Consider the following 21,882-nt stretch of genomic DNA (forward strand, 5'->3'; position numbering starts at 1 on the left):
AAGTACATTGAAAGTTCATTTTCGACTAAACAACCTTCCCCACAAGATAAAAGTTCCCCCCAAAACTTGTTTGTTTCTTGAATACAAAGGGATTTTCTTTAGGAATGTTGATAATTATGAAATGGTGATCTTTCTTTGAGGTGTAGATTAATAAAATCATATTCCTTAAAAATATAATGATCATCTGCGCAAGGAAATCAAAACGTGAGTAGTGAGATACCTTAATTTATGCCATACACAACTACAATGTATGAGTTCAGATGAGAAATGCAAATTTGTCATTTTTATACGATTTATTCCTTGTGATCAAGCTCATCTCCTGTAATTATATTATAAAATTAAACCACTAAATAAATCAGGCTTAAACTCATCATACTTTATGTTCATGACAATTTTAAATTGAAGAAAACTTGGACATTGCTCTAGTAATCTGCTCATGTTGCTTTCATCTGACATTAATGGATAGGAGAAGTAATGATGGACCAGACCGGGATTCGAACCCGGGTGCCCTGAATCTCTTGTCAGGTGCTCTACCAACTGAACATTCTGGTCTGACTGTCACTTTACTCCCCATTAAATGACCTTTAAGATGCTCTTCCCTGGCAGGGGTTAACCTGTCAGTTCCAGGCACCAAATGTAACCGGATGTTAAAAAAATGATGGACCAGATCAAGCTTCAAACCCAAGCCCCCTAACACTCTAGTCACCTGATGCTCTACCAACTGAGCCATCTGGTGCTGGTATTCGAACCGGTCAGACTGACACAGTAAAAATTTTAAGCCCCACCTTCCAATTTGTCCCCCTTTTTAATTATTCATCTTTTAAAAGCTTTTACACATACGTGTTTGAAGTAAACCTTTTCTTGACTCAGTACGTTTGGAAAAAATTCTCATTAATTGATGTAATATATTATTCTTAAGATATACATAAAGATTTGTTGATGCTGATGATTCATGTACATATATAAGTATATATTCGCAGCATTGTTAAGGCGTCCCGATGCTAAAATACGGCTGGAAAACGATATTATTTGAATCATGGCAAAAATAATTTTACCGGGAGTATTTCTTTAAATCTATGTTACATTTATTGACATCGATGTTAAACATTATATTTGATGCATTTTTGTGACGTCATATGTACTTCGTTATCACGTGACAGGCGAATCCTAACATTGCAAATGATCTAGTTAAAACGCATCGGCGCAGGTGATTAATGACATTAAATCATACATATTTTTAAGAAAAATCCTTTGTTAAGTCATAAACTTTGAAGTTCTTGCTTGGGAAAGAAATAGATGTTTCGTTTATAGAAGATATTGTTGAAACATTCCACAAAATCATCAAAATAATGCACATTTTTACTAATCAAAAGCGATTTACAAAGAATTGGGGTAAATCCGTAGGTTTCCGCAGCACGATTCACATTGGTACTTATTTTCTCTACCAATTTTACGTAAAATATTCTAAAATTGTGTTGATCTTTCACCTGCGCCAAGCTGGTTTTACATGCATTAAAATTCCTTCATTCAGTTGTTTACACGTAGCAGGGAGAGTCTCCAAACCACTAGTTTATAAATAGTCTTTTACTTATAACGAAGCTTTAAAACTGCCGATTATTTGATACTGGTTTTTAATATGAATGAATTATGTACGTCTAGAATTAACTGCAGCATCTATATAAAGAAAACATGCGGTATTATACTGGTTTGATATAATTCACTTTTAACGTTAAGATACATTCCCTGAGAACTATCGACAGGAATGCAGATCGTGACGTCAAAGTTAATTATGACGTCATATCGTAGGAAGTACAGACAAGTGACTTTCTACATATGGGTCCTTCTCAGATGTAAGGAAATTTTCTTTAGAAATTTAATTGGTCACAAAAGTACTTAATTTTGGTATTTAACATTTAAGGAAAACCTATATTTTAAGAAAAAAACAAGGAAAAGATAGTTACAACCTCATTTTATAGATTATTTGTTTTTAAAGTTGGTGTTAGAAAAGTGACGCCTCTTACATTGACATTCAATTTCTTTTATTTTTGTATATAATTAATGACTTTTACATAATTATTTTTAGGGTTCAGAAAGCCTATTTCTTCTTTATACAATGAGAAATTATTTCTATCAAAATAAAGTTAGCCTTCTTTTTCTTTTTTAGTTTTAAAAAAAGTGATGGATATTACTTTAAAAAATGGCCAACATATTTTTTTTATTGTTAATTCACATAATAAAAAAATTCAAAACAAATTTTAATGTTATCTTCTATATCAATAGATGATTTTTTATCCTTTACACAATGTTGAAAATAAAAGTTTTTTATGAATCAATACTATTTTTGTTTGGATATTACTGTTGACACTTTGACAATAATCATTTTTTGTGACGCCTATTACTTAAACACTTTGACAATTACAAATTCCTGAAACAATAAAGTCTTTTTTTAATGTTTTAAATACAGGATAGAAGACTGAATCATGAAACATGAGTTCTATACAAATAAACAAAAAGAAACGATTGTTTAATCATTTATTCATTTCTTCAAGAAATTTCTCATTTCTCTTCATCTGTCACAAACCTGAAATTATATATTATAAAAAGTTTTAAAACTGCAACCTTTAATAAACAGATGAATTTTCATAACGTATTAGTCAATTTACTTACCATTAAACACGTAATAAATCCTTGACCCACGAACTCTAATGTCAGGTGGGTCAATTGTCCCTTTGACATCACTGTGTGCGCAATGTCTCCTTCGGCCCACAATTTTCCCTTTTTGGTAAAAAAAAAGGACAAATGGCCACTCTTGAACCTGAAATATCATCCATTCCAACATTACGTGTTAATATAATACATAAAAAATTAAATAAAAAGCATCTCTGTAGATCTCTGTAGATTAATACATAAAAATAGCAAAATTATTTAGTATTAGTTTTTCTATATTTTACATCTGTTAAGCATTATTTTCCTGTGGAATTGAGATACACCTTATTGGAATTTTTGCAAAGCAACAAAAAAAAAACAAGTGAAGAAAAAAAAATGTCTGAAACAGCAAAGAAATTGTTAATAAATAAAGTTTAAGAGAATGTTAATTCTAACAAGTTTTAGAACAGGACTCCATTTACCACAGCAGGAAACAAACTTAAACCATGCTCAACCAGAATATATTGCCCAGGATGATAACTAGAATAAATGGATTTGCATTGCAGGTGATATCATATTTTATTTCTGAGCAAGGTCTATTAATACCAAACAAGTTATATAATTACCTTCTCTTTGATTCAAAGAGCATATGACGTGTTGGTTTTTCTACCAAAGGGAGGACAGGTTCCTCTACCATATGACGTTTTTCTACCAAAGGGAGGACAGGTTCCTCTACCATATGACGTGTTGGTTTTTCTACCAAAGGGAGGACAGGTTCCTCTACCATATGACATATTAGTTTTTCTACCAAAGGGAGGACAGGTTCCTCTACCATATGACGTGTTGGTTTTTCTACCAAAGGGAGGACAGGTTCCTCTACCATATGACGTGTTGGTTTTTCTACCAAAGGGAGGACAGGTTCCTCTACCATATGACATATTAGTTTTTCTACCAAAGGGAGGACAGGTTCCTCTACCATATGACGTGTTGGTTTTTCTACCAAAGGGAGGACAGGTTCCTCTACCATATGACATATAAGTTTTTCTACCAAAGGGAGGACAGGTCCCTCTACCATATGACGTGTTGGTTTTTCTACCAAAGGGAGGACAGGTTCCTCTACCATATGACGTGTTGGTTTTTCTACCAAAGGGAGGACAGGTTCCTCTACCATATGACATATTAGTTTTTCTACCAAAGGGAGGACAGGTTCCTCTACCATATGACGTGTTGGTTTTTCTACCAAAGGGAGGACAGGTTCCTCTACCATATGACGTGTTGGTTTTTCTACCAAAGGGAGGACAGGTTCCTCTACCATATGACGTGTTGGTTTTTCTACCAAAGGGAGGACAGGTTCCTCTACCATATGACGTGTTGGTTTTTCTACCAAAGGGAGGACAGGTTCCTCTACCATATGACGTGTTGGTTTTTCTACCAAAGGGAGGACAGGTTCCTCTACCATATGACATGTTGGTTTTTCTACCAAAGGGAGGACAGGTTCCTCTACCATATGACGTGTTGGTTTTTCTACCAAAGGGAGGACAGGTTCCTCTACCATATGACGTGTTGGTTTTTCTACCAAAGGGAGGACAGGTTCCTCTACCATATGACGTGTTAGTTTTTCTACCAAAGGGAATACAGGTTCCTCTACCATATGACGTGTTGGTTTTTCTACCAAAGGGAATACAGGTTCCTCTACCATATGACATGTTGGTTTTTCTACCAAAGGGAGGACAGGTTCCTCTACCATATGACATGTTGGTTTTTCTACCAAAGGGAATACAGGTTCCTCTACCATATGACGTGTTAGTTTTTCTACCAAAGGGAGGACAGGTTCCTCTACCATATGACATGTTGGTTTTTCTACCAAAGGGAATACAGGTTCCTCTTCCATATGACATGTTGGTTTTTCTACCAAAAAGAGGACAGGTTCCTCTATGAAAGGGAGGACAGGTTCCTCTACCACAATTTCATGGAAGAAGACAGGGGATAAAGAGCCATCATCCTGAAAACAAAACAAAAGGTTTTATGTCATCACAAAATATAAATCTATGGTTTGCCTGATTTGGCATAAATGGAACTATTGGTCTTAATATAAATTTGCAATATTTAATTAGTTATTCAACACACTTCTGTGTACCTTGTCAAGAGAAGCAATTATGGCAGAGAGTCCCGAGATGTTCGGTAAAATATCATCACTCTCATCACTATAAAACAGAAAAAAAATTATAGTCAACATGTATATATAAATATATATATATATATATTATTGTCAAGCAAGAGCTGAGAAATATTCAAAAAATATTAATATAAGGTCAGAAAAAAGTCAGAGGCTGCTAAAAAATTTAACAATACCTGTCTTGTTGCACAGACGCACTTTCGCTGAAAGGACTTGACTGCATGGAATAATGATCGGAAACCTCAGAATCTATAATAAATATAGAATGCAATTATTAAAGACAATTCTCAGTTAAGCTCTATGTTTGCATTTGTTTTTAAAACACACACACACATATATATATGTTAACAATTAACATATTAACTCACCTTCTACAAAGGACTCTTCACTTTCTGAACTGTATCTTGTCTCTGATCTAGTTCTCACTCCTCTACTTTTTCCTCCTCTAGTCCTTACTCCTCTCTCTACTCCTCTAGTCCTTACTCCTCTTCCTCCTCTAGTCCTTATTCCTCTTCCTTCTCCAATTCTTACATCTCTTCCTTCCCCTCTTGTCCCTGCTCCTCTTTCTTCTCCTCTAGTCCTTACTCCTCTTCCTCCTTCTCCAATTCTTAGATCTCTATCTTCCCCTCTTGTCCTTGCTCCTCTAGTCCTTACTCCTCTTCCTCCTTCTCCAATTCTTAGATCTCTATCTTCCCCTCTTGTCCTTGCTCCTCTTTCTTCTCCTCTAGTCCTTACTCCTCTTCCTCCTTCTCCAATTCTTATATCTCTACCTTCCCCTCTTGTCCTTGCTCCTCTTTCTTCTCCTCTAGTCCTTACTCCTCTTCCTCCTTCTCCAATTCTTAGATCTCTATCTTCCTCTCTTGTCCTTCCTCCTCCTCTATTTCTTAAACCTCTATCACCCCTTCTAGCCCTTGCTCCTCTTGTTCCTGCATTTCTACCCCTCCCTCTGGTTTGACGAACATCATTTCCCACAGCAGTATGGTGTAATTCCTGAGAAGTCCACTGATCCACAAGTTCAGAATTTTCACACTGAATTTCATCTGCTGTGTTATCTACACATACTTGACAAAAACAAGACAGGTTTCTTGTCAGGAGAGAATACTTTTCTTCTGTCGACTTAATACATTGCAATTTTCGAGTTCCAGGAACAGTCTTTGTTTTGCTTCTGTCTGGGCGGTTTCTGTCGATATTTTCAATGAGGAAGAAAGTCCTTTTGTGATGTAAATGGTCAGTTTTCTCTTCTGTGCTTTCAAGCTTTTCCTTCCCAAAGTTATAAAGATCCTCTGCATTGTTAATAACAACATTCATGCCCATTACTGCTCTTCTTGCTCCTGACTTTACAACTGCTCCGGCACCATCCGAGGGCCCTTTCCCATGGCGTGAACCGTAGAAGTGTCTTTCAACCACAAACCCATAGTCCTCTTTGCTGTATGAAATATCTGTAAAGGGAGTTTTGGATTTATACTGCGCAGAACATCCATCAGTAAACTGAATTTGTTTTTCAATTATCAATCCTCTTTTGTTCTGCAAATGTTCATTTGCTTTAGCAACAAATGTTGCTACTGCATGCGCATCATGTACTAGATCGTCTGACACAAATATCAGAGACTCCTGTATTGTGTCGTTACAGTTTTCATTTGGACATCTGTAATAAGATACAGCTGGGTGTATCGTTATATTGTTATGGCCCCAGTGGGCACTCTGGACCTCGTTTTGGTTCACACATGAATAATTCTCGGAGAAGTCCATGTTAAGAATGACCCAGTGGGAAGGCACACTCTTTAGAAGATGCGAGAACTGATTTTGTTGCCAAGCAGCAACAAATAAATGGGCTGCTAGTTTGTCCAGCTCTTTAGCAAGATCCAAAACAACCTCAGTGGCACTTTTTTCGTAAGTTTTTGGCATGATCTGTGTTACTTGTTTTCCATTCTTTTCTTTGGTCATTCGTTCCCACTTAATGTATTTAATTTTTTGGTTTGATGTTTCTCGCATGAGTGGAGTAAAGAAAGATACAACACCATCAGTACCACAAGCAACACATTCCCTCTGGATGCAATTTTTTTGTGCCACTTCTCATTGCCCCTTTCACACAGGGTCTTTTCTACTGCTTCATATTTGCTGTCAATTTTTACATTACTTTTAAATTTTGCTGCCAGCTGTGATAAGGCATAGATTTTCAGGTCAACATTAGTACACATCTCGCACAAACATGGATTCCATTTTCTCTTACAAGTGGTCTCTACATTGCAGGGTTTCAACCGGGCAAATGTGGAAAAACCTACCACATCTAAGTTACTTTCTCTATATTCTCTATAGGTTTCTTTCAAAGTCTTGTTGAGCACCCTTCTTTCCTCAAGATTGGATTTAATTCTTTTTGAATCTGGTAGGTTTGTTGAAATATCTCCTTGTCTAAAGAAGTTAACTATGGTTCCTGTAGTCTCAGCTGAGGTTTTGTCTTTTCTTGTTTTTCTTTTGGGGCTATCTTCCTGCGAGTGTCTTGAGAGTTTGCTCATGTACGACTGGCTTATTCCTAGAAATGTTGTTGCATATTTGTTTAAGCGCATTTTTTTCAAAGAGGCAAGTTTTTTAGCAGCTATTTTTCTCGCTTTTGCATTATCTTTAATGCTGTTGATAATTGCTTGTTTAATTTGGATTTTACATGTATTTGGGGTAGTCTTCTCAATTTTTTTCTCCATGGCTTTAAGTTTGATGTTAAATCTTTTTTTCCTTTGCCTCTCTCTGTCTTTTTCTTTCTTTCTTCTAATTTTTTGTGGATGCCTTCTTTCCCGTGATTCTTTTTGTTTAACTCTCCAATACTGTCTTTGCTTTTCTCTTTCATTTCTTGTCAGTACCTTAGAACATTTCTGTTTCGATTCAATCCCCTTCTCCCTCTTTCGTTCACGGTATCTACAATTTTCAAAATAACCCAAAATACCATTATAAACCATTTAAATACTAAAAAATCAATATTTAATCCTACACCAGTTGTAGATGCAGTCAAAACGCTGAATTTACAGAATAATTTACCATTAAGTTGGCTTTTTTAAAATTTACCTTTGCTGATTCTCTCTATTCTGTTTTCTATTTCTTTCCTTTTGCTCGTCCGTCCTCTGGGCCCAAGCAATTTTTTTTCTAAGTTTTTCTTTTTCTTTGAAGTATGGATCATTTTTTTTCTGATCTCGATACCTAATGATTTTATTTTAGATTTATAATTTATGTACCGGTAATGTAGATTTAATAAATTCAAATGAAATATAATAGTCAAAATTTAGAGATAAATTATAATTACCATCTTAATTCTTAAAGAGATTAGAGATGTAGATTATCCAAATTATCATTATCACACATATTACATTGTAAATTATCAATCAATTAAATGTTAAAGTCTAAGCAATTCTTTGAAAATACCTTTTAGCTCTCTCAGCTGCAGTGAGTGCAGTCAGTCGACTTGTTGATGGTGATATGATCGGTTCTTTTGCTTTGCGCTTTCGGAGGCAATGAGACTATAAAATAAACCAATTTTATTACTGTTCAGTCACTAATTGTTCTATCTATATATATATATATATAAATAAATATATATATATATATATATATATATATATATATATATATATATATATATATATATATATATTTAAAAATTTTCCAAAACGATTTAGTTGCAATGAAGTATATTGTGTTAAATGTCAAACATAATTTCCAGCATAAAAAAGTTGTCAATTTTTTTTATTTTTTATACTTTGTATCCAAATGTTTACTTCTCATGATTCAAAACATTTCAATTTAAAAAAAAAATCAAAATTTTATGCATAAAAAATAACATTCAATTAAACTCCTTCATGAATTTGGAAATTACATTTGACGTGTCAAAATAATTTCCAAACAAAAAAGATTTACTCTGGCTGAATTAACAATTATTTTTAAAAAATAGTTGTATGTACACATACATATTTTTATTTCTAAAAACTCTGTAAATTTGGCTTAATTCTGTTAGCAAAAATTTTAAAGAAAAAATACAGTATGCATGACGGTAATTATGATTGACTATTTCACTCGGGAAGGAAATTATCTTTGACATTGAAGTAGAATAATTTTTGTCAATATAACAACCAAACATTATATCATATAATTTTATAATTGTTTACAGAAACATAATATGATTTGACAATTTGTATTCAGCAAGTAAACAACTGTAAATCTAAAATATAGTTTTTAATCGTAACATAACTTATATCTGTTATAAAGTATTAACGTTTGCCCATTATATTTGATGCACTTTTGCTGCCATTCTTTCTTCGTCAAAACATAACTTCCGAAATTTATTTTACCGTGCATATTTTGGGTTCTTGCTGCACATGAAATAACATAACAAAATAGATTCCATTGATAAAATAACTTGTTTCACTGAGAACATTTCATCTTAAATCTTTCGAATATAAAGGTAGAAATAAATCATAAACGGACATTTCGTTCTGGAGTATTTCGTGTCAACAACTAATTGCCATAAACATCTTTTTTGTCAAACCGTAATTGCCGATTTGATCGCAATGACCATACACGGAACTGTGACAAGGAAAGTGTGTTTAATTTTCCCCATTTCATTTCATCAATCAATCCATTCGTCATCTGTACTTCAAAAGTAGCACACATAAATTCTATTAACTTAAATAGATAAAGTTTTATTTCCTGTGACGGAAGTCACTTCAATGAAAAATTGACCGACATCAAACTTACCTCCATAACCGCATGGTGTTCCCAATATAAACAAGTTTCGATGACGTAGCACGCATAAAACTGGACTTGGGTAAATATGACAGGGGATAAAAACGTTCTCCGGATAGTTTTTGAAAAGTTATGATCATATATACGCCTATTACGGAATTGACCGACATTGGAGTTTATCATTAAAAAATATTTTTTTTAAATTCAGTGTACATTCTTCGTCATTTTAGTACTGGTAATTGTTTTATATATTGATATCCACAATTTTGGTCACATAATTTTGTTAGTTCAATGATCATTTTAACAGATATATTTCATGCATGTAAGATAGTCATTTTGACAGACTTTGTAATAGGCGTATGCATCATATTTGATCAAAATTTGTATAGTATCTGTAATAGATTTGTTTATATTTTTACCACACAAGTTTCAAGAAATTAATGATAAATCAAATTTTCATAACTTAAATCTTTCAAAAAGCCTAAAGTCTTAATAACCATGTCTAGATATTAAGTGTGTTTACTTGCAACCCAAAATGGCTGCACATTTTTCTTGACAATTGACTTTTCAATTGTATCAGTTTGATACTTTTTTTTATGTATAAAGTGAAAAACTGTGTTTTCTGTCTGAATTAATATGAGTAAACATGTTGAAATAATTTATTACATTTCATATGCATTCTTAAAAAAAAAAATAATTAAAAAGTGATGATAATTATTATTTACATATATCTGAGAAGGACCCATATCGCATCGGGAAGCCTTAACATGCCCGCGTTGGCAATTGATTTTGGTTAATTCATATCAGACATATCTAAACTGTCACTCTGTAATATATGAATGGTAATTGATTAATCACTTGAATTTTAAAATTTCTACTGTATCTTGATCTAAAATGTTTGCAACATATTTATTCTGTATTACATTAATTTTTTGTATGAGGATTGTGGTTTAAATTAGCTTTTCAGAATACCTCGTCCAGCTTTTGTGTACCATCGGTTTACCATTTCTGTGTACTCGTCCAGTATTTTTAAGCACCCACCATAGGACGTTTCATTGCTCAGAGACACTGGCAAGAGATGAATGTTTGATTTCTTACTCATCACATGGGAGAGGTTATGTGGGATGTTCTTTGGTAAGCAGTGCCTCATCCACTTAAATTCACTCATATGACGTTGTATGTCTCTTCCTAACAAAATCTTAAAGCTTTCTTTATAAGCAGATATTTCAAAATCGTTTGGAAGGAAATTCTGAGCTGTATAAGTAGGATTAAGGTTTGCCTTTTTGGACTCATTACCGACATTTATTCTGTTGATTACAAAGTCGGATGCAAAAAAAATGAAGGCTTTGTCTCTGTTGGTGAGTCGCAAATTATTTGTTGTCACTCATATCAGTAGTATAAAGCGCCTAGCTGGGGGTTCAACTGAGTGCACTTTTTATGCAAATGAGGTAGAAAAAAACGGGTTTAAGGTTGAAATGAGTTTTATTGAACAAGAACATCAAAAATCATAAAACAAGCGAAGAAATAAGCACAAAAATTTAGAAAACATAGTATGACTCTCTTGAAATTACATTGTTCAGAAGTTCTCGTGCAATTTTGTCAGATAAAGTTCATACGAGGGGGAGAATCCGCGAACACATTTTCTTTCATCATACGGCCTGGTTTTTTCTGCTCCGTTTTCATTTCCTCGTCCCAATCTTCATTGGATTTTTTGGTTTTTGCTGTTTTCTTGTCTTTGACTCCTTTCCCTTTGTTGGTGGGAGTGTGATTTTCTTTTTCTGGGCAGTCCTGAGCCTCGTGTTCTTGGTCTGCCCAGTATTTGTTTTTGAGATTTTCTGGGCAATCTTTCATCCAGTGGCCTTCCTTTTTGCAGATGAAACAATTGTTGTTTGAAGGTCTACTGTAGTTAGTACTCTGCTGGGATGTCGAGCCCCGGTTGTTTTCCTTTGTAGGGCAATCCGGCGAATAGTGACCTGGTTCTCCACAGGTGTAGCATGAGCCGGGGTTTTTCCCCTGTGTAGTTTTTGGCTGCGTAGTGTTGTTCATTTCGTCCAGTTTGTTTAAGATCAAGCGAGTATGTTTTCCTATTTCGTCACTCATCAGATGGAGACTGTTGAGAATTCCTTCCTGGGTCGTGGTAATGATCCCAAAGTCTTTCTTACTGATCACTGAATTGTAAGCAGCCATCTCTAAGTTGACTGGGTCCTGGGTCCTGGGTCTCTGTCACTAGTGATGGATCGTAGTAGCCCAATCCACTAGACATAGGATCTTGGCTATCGAGGAAGTTTTTAGAAGTCAATTGTAATGTGTACAAGTCCTAGGGGGGCCCTGTTTTATAGACCTCGGGCGATGATTTCCAGGTGTAGAAATCCCCCCCCCCTTAGCTGGTTTTTTCCAGTTTAATTTTCACGCGAGGGAAAAAAAACAATGTCACGCGCTAAGTTTGACCTTGGTTTCTGTTGAAAACCGGTTTTTTCTAGTTTCTCACGTGCCCCAGAAGGTATTGATGGGGCGTGAAATATGGGTATATAATAAACTGCTTTTTTAATATTTTTTTATAATCTGTCAAGCCAAAAAAAAATTGATGATGAGCGAAATATAGAGTCTTACCTTTGAGGACAAAAGGAATGCAGACATGAACGAGGAAAAACAGAAAAAAATATTGAGGGTGTTAGCTTTGGCTCGGACCATCACCAGTTGCTCACATACTGTTGATATTAGCAGTAGAAAATCCTTTCCCCGGAAGACTAGCCACAATTTATTGGATTTGCGAGGGGCCAAGATTAAATTACTCGAGAAATTAACAGGCGTCTCCTACAAGGATTATCAGAACTTCGGGTATCTGAGATGCATTTTCACCCATCAGGGGAGAGCTTTTCGTCGAGTGATTTCACAAATAGACAATATGAAGATGGTGACTTTGGAATTTCTATACCTGAAATTGAAAACTCAAGCCATAGACAAAGAAAACGGAGTGTAAAGTTTAATATGGACATTCAAGTGTTGGAAATACCAAAGGAAGATAGGACAAGTGAATGGATGACTTTGGCAAATGACCGATTTCGTTTTCAAAGAAGAATTCAACAGACTGCAATTGTTTTAGAGCCTATGTTAAAAAGAAATTTGTTAAATAATTAATTTGTTTTTAAAAAAGACAATTTTTTAAATGTATAATTTGTTTGTTTGAAAATAATAAAAATAATTTTATTTCATATTGTTTTTTTTAATTTCTACCATTTAAAATAACGAATAAATGTTTGTTCAAATGTTTAATTTGTTTGTTAAAAAATAATAAAAATTTGACATTTTATTTCATAGTTTTTTTTATTTCTGTCATTTAAAATAAATGTTTTGCACTCTATAAGACTCTCTAGGGAGTTTGCATTGCTTGAAACCCGGTTGTCATGCTAGCCTGGTTAGTAGAGCATTGCTTAAGACTTGGCGCGGATTCAAGTACACGATTCTGACGTCATAAATGAAAATGACGTCATATCTAGTGATAAATAGCAGCGCATGTCCGCCCAGCTCTCATTCGTCTGCTAGATTTCTTGTAAATCGCTCCAAGATGAATTCATTTGGAATTAGGTATTTTTATACTGATGTCCCCAATATTCGAAGAGTATTGGAGGTTGTAACCTACCAGTGGGATGGGGAGAGCTACGCAAGGATATCTTCAGAGGCTGTAAGTCTTCTTCAGGCCCGGGATGCTCCCTTGTCCCCCTGGAGAGGCTGGGAAGAGAACAGGACTTGGGGAGAGTGGACCTCTTGCCTCCACCGCCGCCGCCTCCCCCAGGACCCGTTCCTTCACTGGAGGACGTTGTTGCAATGACTGAGAGGAGGCAGCAGCGGCAGCAGCAGTCAGCCCCCTCGACGCCGTCACCTCCCCCACCACCGCCAGCACCTAGAGTCAGCAGGGGACCGGCCGCACTCTTCCGGCGGGTCCGGAGTGTTGCTAGGAGAGCCATCCCCTACCCCATCACCTATCCCATCACCTCCTAAAAAAAACCAAATCACCCTGAGGAGAATGGGAGACTGAAAAAGAACAAAGACTGAAGTCGGAAAAAGAAGAAGACCAAGAATTTGAGAGACAACTTAACATTCAACTGAAAAGAAGAATCAGAGATAACCGAGATAAAAACTACAGTACAGACAGTTTTGGAAGTGGAAAACGAAGAAAAAGTATCTCGGTAAAAGAACAAGACCTGTTAGAAGACACATACTATCCAGAATGCATAGCCAGTCAAAAAGATTACGAGAAATTCCAAGTGGAAAAACGCCTAGATGTAACTCAACAAAAATTATCCAAAATGACTGGAGATAAAAACTCTGCCGTTAAACTGCTGAAAGAATTATACGAGGGGTTAAACGATATCCTGCCTCACATCCAAAAAATGGCTGAAGAAAAAAAAATGAATGACAAACAAACGGAATGGATCCAAGAATTGCTGTAAAATAAAGAATTAAATAGACAAGAAGAAGGAAAAGAGGAACAATGGAAAATGATCACTACATTCAGAGAGAAGGACAGTGATCTAATTTTAACTTAACTTTTGTGCTTATTTCTTCACTTGTTTCATGTTTTTTTTTTATGTTCTTGTTCAATAAAACTCATTTCAACCTTAAACCCGTTTTTTTTTTTACCTCATTTGCATAAAAAGTGCACTCAGTTGAACCCTCCAGCTAGGCGCCTTATACTACTCATATCTAAATTGTCCCCATTTAATTTTCCATCTAAGCCTACAAGTAGGTTTCTAATGACGGAGTGTGAATTTGATATATTACTGGTAATCGGTGACACTAAATGATTTGAGGTTAATAGCATATTCATTCCTGTACTTTGTCTTTGAATATGAGAATCCTGAAAGATGATTCAATGCTATGCATGTACTTATATCCTTAGATTACTTTATAAGGAATAAATAAATCAAGACTTATCATAAGTAAAGTAATGATGATACGGTTGCTGTGTAAATAATGCATGCTTCATGGTTTATATACTATTACCTCATTGTCAGCAAAACTATATAAAAAAAAATACGCTACCTCGTAACGTATTAAATATGAAAAAGAAATAATAACCACTACGTGATTATAAACACTTATATGATAACCACCACGTAGTTATCTATTAAAACCTGTTATGTCTGACGAGCGAGAGTGGACCACATCCACTCTCGAAGACAAATGAAAGTACACTGACGAATCGGGCTCGAAGTACGCATATCATATGATTCCGGAAGTGTTGTGACGTAATAAACTCTTATTGCAATGGCTGTGTACATGATCTGCATAGCAGATGCTTTGTTATTTCTTGCATGCAGGAACATGGCATACATGGTAACAGTTGAACAGACTTGTCGTTAAGTAATCCGTTTGCTGCCAAGTCCGCATACCAAAACACCAAGCAGATATGGAAATTTCTCTTTAATCTCGAGAAGAATATTGTTAAATACATGGGGGTCCATCAAACGCAATGGATCTCTATTGAATAGAACACTGCTGTCATTTTTGGAGACAAGTTCAGAGTTTATGGTTTTTAAAGTAAAGCTTTGGTCTCTTCGAGAATCTTTAAAAATGTTATTTAACTCTGCTGTATTTCTCTCTTCTTGTGAGTAGCTATGCTCAGAAGTGTTAGGATGGCATTCTGTAACGATATTTAATCAAAATCAATGTCATTGCCATTAGAAATGCATGTATATAAAGGTACTATATTATGCATGAGCACTTAAAAAGCATATTTATTTGAAGTAGCAGTTAAGCTTTTCAATAAACAATAAATTGAGTTTTCAAGATGCAGTTGTAACTTATTTAATTTTGCTTTTAACCCTTTTTCAAACTTTATTATCTACTCATACATGCACATGTACCGCACATTTATATAACACATGTATTCATTTCTCTAAAATTTATGCCAATGATGGGATTTGAACCCATTCCTCTCTCGAAATGGAGAGTGTGCACTCATTACACCACATCAGCCTTTACAAAGAGAAATTACAACATGGTTAATATAGAGCATACATGACACTATCTTCGTCCGGGACTCTTTCGATAATCTGATAAATTTATGAGAGGTAATTAACATATGTGAGAACTTTATTCGAACTGTTTTAAGCTTCCATTGACCTTACGGAAAGCATTCCAATAGTCTGTTTTACTATAACTGGTACTGCTCTTGCAAAATTATTTAGTTTGGTGTTGAAGATCAAATAACATACTGTATCCTCTACAAAGTTTACCTAATCTCTACATAATCTGATAATACCTGGTGAAGGGCATTTTTATGCATAGAGACAATTTTAAAATGACGTAAATACCTTGAGTTGCTCTACGAGCAGAATGAGAATCTTCGTCCCCTGTAGAAAACTCGATTTTCTTTCGTGACTTTGTGCGAGTGACCTTTTCCTCAGATTCTGTTTTAGAAATCTTGAGCTTTTCCACGGATCTTATAATGTTGTCTTCCATACATCTGTTAGTCCTAACACCAGTCCCACTTTCGTCACTTTCTTTGATGAGATAGGAGAACGTCTCCTTCATAGCAATTACCTCCCGGCATTTGTGCACACACGATGAACAAACAAAAAACTGCCGACTTGGTATTACTACATTCTTTCAATAGATTGTATGTAACCATTCTGCACTGATTTTGGATTATCTAGTCTAAAAAGCCTCTTTTGGGTAGTTAAACATAGCAAACATTGTTTTTTATGTCAGTAACTTTTAGTGGCATTATTACCATGGGCGCCGCCATTTTCCTTCCGCCATGACACTTTTCTACCTAATATATTCGAGGTGTTTTTCCGAGCTTTGCCGGAAAGGTCCGAGAAGTTGCGATTGCCCTTAAAGTATGAGTTTTTAGATCTCTTTTGTTTAGGGTGGTAGAGAAAAACTTTTCGATGGATGTATTAGGACATCATCAGACATTTCAAAATATAACCTTTTGACCCCTAACCTTGATACAATTATAGAGTTATTGTACAAAATGCTTGTTATCGCTACTCCTCATAAACCGTTAAAAATAGGGACTTGAAACTTTTACCAATGTATTCAGTGCATTTAGGCGCACTTTTAATCTATTCATACTTTATTCTCAGTTACTGCCCATGAAAGTGTCGCCCATTCAATAAAAACAGAAACTTTGAATCAATAATCATAAATACATCGGACCACTTGGTATTGAATAGTCTACCTTGTCCAATCAAAATGAAATAAAGGTTAAAATCAAGGTCAAGCAATAATAATTTGCAAACTTAATTTTTTGACACTTTTTTATGAAGTAACGAAAAAAAGATACTTTATTCTATTGAAGCAATCTTATTTCAAGCATAAAAAACAATGAGGTGGAAAGACCTTTAATTGTTCGAGAATAATTAGTTACTCTACTATTTTATTATTTCTTCTCTTTTTTCAGGGATAACTTTTTATATTTTTAGAGAAATTGAAACAATTTTTTCTTTATGTTATTGAGCATAAAAAGTAATGGCACCAAATGACCCTTTGCTTGATAATTCCAAGAACTTAAAGACGAGGCTATGTTAAGGCTGTCCAAAGCTAAATATATATAAAAAAATAATACTGTTTTAATTATCGAAAAATACTTTAACCGAACGAGTTTCTTAAAACTTTTATTACATAAATTACCCGTGACATCCAACAGTATATTTGATGTATTTTTGTGACGTCATATATTTTTCTTTAGCACGTGACGGGTGTTATCCAACACGGTAAATAATCTATAAAAATCGCATCGGCGCAAGTGTATAATGACATTAAATCAAAACCATTTTTATTAAAAATCCTTCGATAAGAAATGTATTTTTCAGTTCTTGCTTGGGGTTCATATAAATATTTCGTTTATTTGAAATATTGTCAAAACATTTCGCACCGCCATCGATATTTTTACCTTTTAGGCTCGATTTATACAAAATCGGGTCAATCGGTAGGTTTCCCCCAGCAAGATTCACATTGGTACTTATTTTCTCTCCCGATTTCAATTAAAATAAACTAAGATTGTTTTTATCTTTCACTTGCGCCAAGCCGTTTTTATATGCATATACATATCACCATTCATTAGATTACACGTAGCATGGGAAGTCTCAAAACCATTAGTTTATGAATAGTTATTTACTTATTACAAAGCTTTAAAACTGTTGATTTTTTTATACTCCATATCGGTGATATTGAATTTAGTACCACTAGTATTTACAACAGTGTCTATGTAAAGGAATGAAGCGGTTTTATATTATGCACAATGAATATCACTTATTACGTTACGATACATTCCCTAAAAACGATCGAAAGGAAAGCAGATCGTGACGTCAATGTTAACTATGACGTCATATCTTATGAAATCTATGACGTCATATCTTATGAAGTAAAGACAAGTGACTTTCTACATATCGCTGTGAAATTAATCGGGCAGCCTTAACATAGCCGCGGAGTTATTGCCATTGTATATGAAAAGCTTGTTACCGCTACCGCTCTAAAACCATAAGAGATAGAGACTTGGAACTTTTACCAACGTCTTCAGTACACTTAGCGGGTTCTTCAATCTATCATTCCGAAAGGATCTGAGGCCCCCTTCTAGTAGTTATTGTCACCGAAATTATTTAAATTTCTATAAAATCACTTTCAACTTTTTTTATTATTTGTCAGAGACTTCGGACCACTTTGGATAAAGTCGACTACCTTGGCTAAAAATTGAAATAAAGGCCAAGGGTCAATGTCATTTGGAAACCCGTTAATTAATGCGTTTTTGGATCATTTTTGTTTAGGGTGGTAGAGAAAACTTTTTCATGAATGTAGTATGAAATCTTCAGACATCCTTGGCTCCTACCTTTACAGTATTACAGAGTTATTGCCCCTATTGTACGAAAAGTTTGTTATTGCTACACCTCTGAAACCATAAGAGATAGAGACTTACCAACGTCTTCAGTACACTTAGAGGGTTCTTCAATCATACCAATTGGGATGGAATCGTATACTTTGGCCGAACAAAATGAAATAAGGTACAGATCAATTAAAAAAACTGTTAGTTAATGAGTTTTTGATCTGTTTTGTTAAGGGTGGTAGAGAAAAACCTTTTCATAGATGTAGTAGGATTTCTTGAGATATTTCAAAAATATAGCCCTTCAGCTCGTTAGGAAAGATACTTCAAACTTTAACTAATGTATTCGGTACATTTCGGGGGTTCTTCAATCTATACATACCGAAAGGACCCAAGGCCCCCTTCTAGCAGTTATCGCTCCTGAAAGTGTTATAAGTTTGTTAAAACATCAACAACTTTTTAACCTTACATCGTAGGGCAATCAAACTACTTTAAATTGACATTTTGACCTTTACCAGTCAAAAGGACATAAAAATCAAAGGTCAAGGTCAAAGGAAATAAAATTCTATTAAAGTTTTTTATTTTTGTTTTATAAAGTAACACAGAGATAATGTTTTATTAATTATATTGAAACAAAACATAAAGATAAAACGAGGTGGAAAAACCTACGAAGAATTGTTAATCATCAGATTAATTGAGCAGATTCTAGTAATGGTGTTATTGTCGCCATTAATAGTTAGTTTTTAAATGAATAAAGAAATGAGAGATTGAAGTAAGTTTTTGAAAGTTTTTTTCAGCAGGACATGTGAGTAAAAATCCTGTTGAGAGAGAACAAAATGAAACGTGTTGAAACTGGTTTAAATGTTAAACAAATCTTTTAAACTCTTAAATGATACATTAGATTAATACTAGAAACAGGAAGATCAATTAACGATTTACAATTTTTAGCATTTAGTTCAAGTACTGCTCAAGAATAATCATGATAAATTTGTTCTAGGACAGTACATAAACGTTAAATATTACAGCATATCCCTTGTCCCATTTTACATACAGGAACAGTCCCAGAACAGTTTTGCTCTAAATCAGTCCTGCCACTTCCTGTTGTTCCAAAAGAATCTCAGCTCTTGATTGTTCTAGAACTGCACATACTCATGAACTTGTAATTAACATTGAAGCGTATTGAAGTTTGTTTAAATAATAATCTTAGAGAATATTTGTGAATTTGAAATATTCAGTAAAGATATATTTAAAATTAAATGGCCGAACTATATTCTATATTTACAGTTAGCAATATACAGTCCCTTAAACGTTCTACTTTCCCATTTTTCGAGGGCTCACCTTGCATTCACTTGCGCTTAATTCTTTTTCATGTAAACAAGGCTAAGTAGGTTAAGAATACTAGTAAAAAATCTTTTTCAAGCTGATTCTTCTATCTTCTTTTTTCATTTTAAAAATAAATAAACAGTTCTTAACGGTTAACACAATCATTTCAGGTCTAAAACTGGAATTTGCACTTCAACATTCAAAATGTAGACAATAGCTTTGTTTACATAGCAAAGAATTGCAAGCTCTGTAATTCGCTGTAACTCAATGGATGATACTCAAATTTTTGTTGCCTCTTAAAAATGCCTTACTGAAGCAATGTAAACATTTAAATCGGACAAATAATTTTTTAAAAATCGTGACCATGCCCCTTTAATAATGAAACTTAAATTTGCCTGCAGTTATTGTCTGAATGCGAAATGTATGTCACTGAATAAAACTATCTTATGTAAGTTTAAAACATCTGTGGTATGTTTGCTAGTAATATACGGAATTGGTCAATCACGTAAATGTAACACTCCAGAGCATGCACATGGATAGAAAAACGAAATATTTTAATTCAAAGAGGTTTTAAGAAGATATAAAGTTCGGTCTCTTCAATTACATGTGAATCCTACATAATACATCCCCTAATATTTCATTTGAGAAGGAATGCTCCACTTTGCGGTGCCCTTGTCCACAGTATTGAGAAAGGTGGCAAAAGAAATGTCATTGGACACTGCGCAGGGATTAGTCACCTCATGATATGGAAGTCTTTTGACATGTTTTTTAAAAAACTACTGGGTATGAAATTATTAATATGAAATGTATATTTTTATTAACATGTATGTATATTTACTATATAGTGCACAAATGTTTTGAATTATTAACAAAAATAAGGATTCCATTATTTTTCATTTAAAATGCAGATTGCACTGCTGGATGGAACGCGGTTGTTGCTTCTGTACTATAGGGAAACTAGGGTTCTGTGGTCATGTTACTATTATGTATATATAGGGCGAATTTATTGTTAAAAACTAGTTCGAGTTTAGGTTTATGGTTTTAAAATAGTTTCTTTTCAGTTTGAAACCAGTTAGATAGTTTAAATGTTAAGCAGTAAATGGAAAGTTAGTTTAAAAATGGCTGACATAGCTCTGACATAGTTACTGGATTTTTTCTTGGAGTCTGAGGAAGATCATTTTTCAACTTATCTGCCTTTGCATGAAATTTTACACAAGACAACTATGCTCAGTTCAACACTTCTTATTAAAAAGAAGCGACATAGGAAGGCTCGCATCACTAATTATGCAGAGGCAATATTACCCATGTATAGAATGGTCGATTTCGGAGACAGGTTTTGGATGAACAGACATAATTTTGAGTCTTAAGTTATCAAATTAGCACCTTATTTGGAACGTTGTGATCGAGATGGTTGCATGATGATTTATGTTAAAAAGCAGTTGCTTGTGTATGTGAAATATGTTTCTACACAGATAACGTACAAACAATTGCAGATATATTTGGAGTGTGTGAGTCAACAGTGTTTAACCTTGTTAAGCGCATTTCATCCGTTATCTGTTCTGAATTAATGCCACTTCATATTAAATGGCCTACTGGTCATAGAGTACAAAGGACTATCAATGAGTTTCAGCAGACTGTCATATATTGTGTAAGGATTTATTCACTAATTTGACTGAACGAAAATTGTCATCATATATTCACTTCTCAATTGAAACAATACCAGATTTAACTGTGTTTGTAAAAATAACAAGTTTCATCTATTCACTCAAACATATACAGTTTATGAGTTTTTTTCTCGTGTGTCTAGTTTCCGCTTTGTTAGTGAAAATTTCTTGTGGAAAACAAATCTACGTTAATTTAAAACAAGTGTTGGTCTTGTTATAGAGTTTTTTTTGTTTACAGGCACGTAGCATCGTTTTTTTTAAATGTGTGTGGAAGGGGGGGGGGGGGGGGGCTCGTCCAAAAAATCTTGACAAGCAAAAAAAGAAAGAAAAAGAAAAAAAAGGTTATTTTACAAAATCCTGAAAATTCCTAATCTCTGTTGGGGTAGGAGGGGGAGGGGCAAGTATACATGTACCTTTAACTTAAATTTTACTGTTTGTGTCCTTATTGTCAATTCGATTTTTACATGGTCCTATAAAAGTGTGAGCGGTAGGGGGGGGGGGGGGGTCCATGTTAATTCAAT

General features: G+C 34.4%; 1 protein-coding gene and 1 long non-coding RNA gene across 2 annotated transcripts; both read right to left on the reverse strand.

The window, feature by feature from the left end:
• Positions 1-4,449: 4,449 nt before the first annotated feature.
• On the reverse strand, positions 4,450-7,459 carry LOC128183763 (uncharacterized). The gene is made up of 5 exons (XM_052852919.1): positions 5,191-7,459; positions 4,999-5,071; positions 4,784-4,850; positions 4,559-4,648; positions 4,450-4,458 (listed from the first exon to the last, which is right to left on the reverse strand). The coding sequence occupies exons 1-5, from the start codon at positions 6,812-6,814 to the stop codon at positions 4,450-4,452; spliced, it is 1,863 nt and encodes a 620-aa protein (XP_052708879.1). The 5' UTR covers positions 6,815-7,459.
• A 37-nt stretch (positions 7,460-7,496) lies between these two features.
• LOC128183039 (uncharacterized) lies at positions 7,497-8,363 on the reverse strand. The gene is made up of 3 exons (XR_008243522.1): positions 8,231-8,363; positions 7,877-8,008; positions 7,497-7,729 (listed from the first exon to the last, which is right to left on the reverse strand). It is a non-coding gene; the product is annotated as an uncharacterized LOC128183039 (long non-coding RNA).
• Between the last annotated feature and the right edge of the window lie 13,519 nt (positions 8,364-21,882).

The sequence above is a fragment of the Crassostrea angulata genome, chromosome 5, assembly GCF_025612915.1.
Source record: "Crassostrea angulata isolate pt1a10 chromosome 5, ASM2561291v2, whole genome shotgun sequence".
In the NCBI taxonomy this organism is placed as follows: domain Eukaryota; kingdom Metazoa; phylum Mollusca; class Bivalvia; order Ostreida; family Ostreidae; genus Magallana; species Magallana angulata.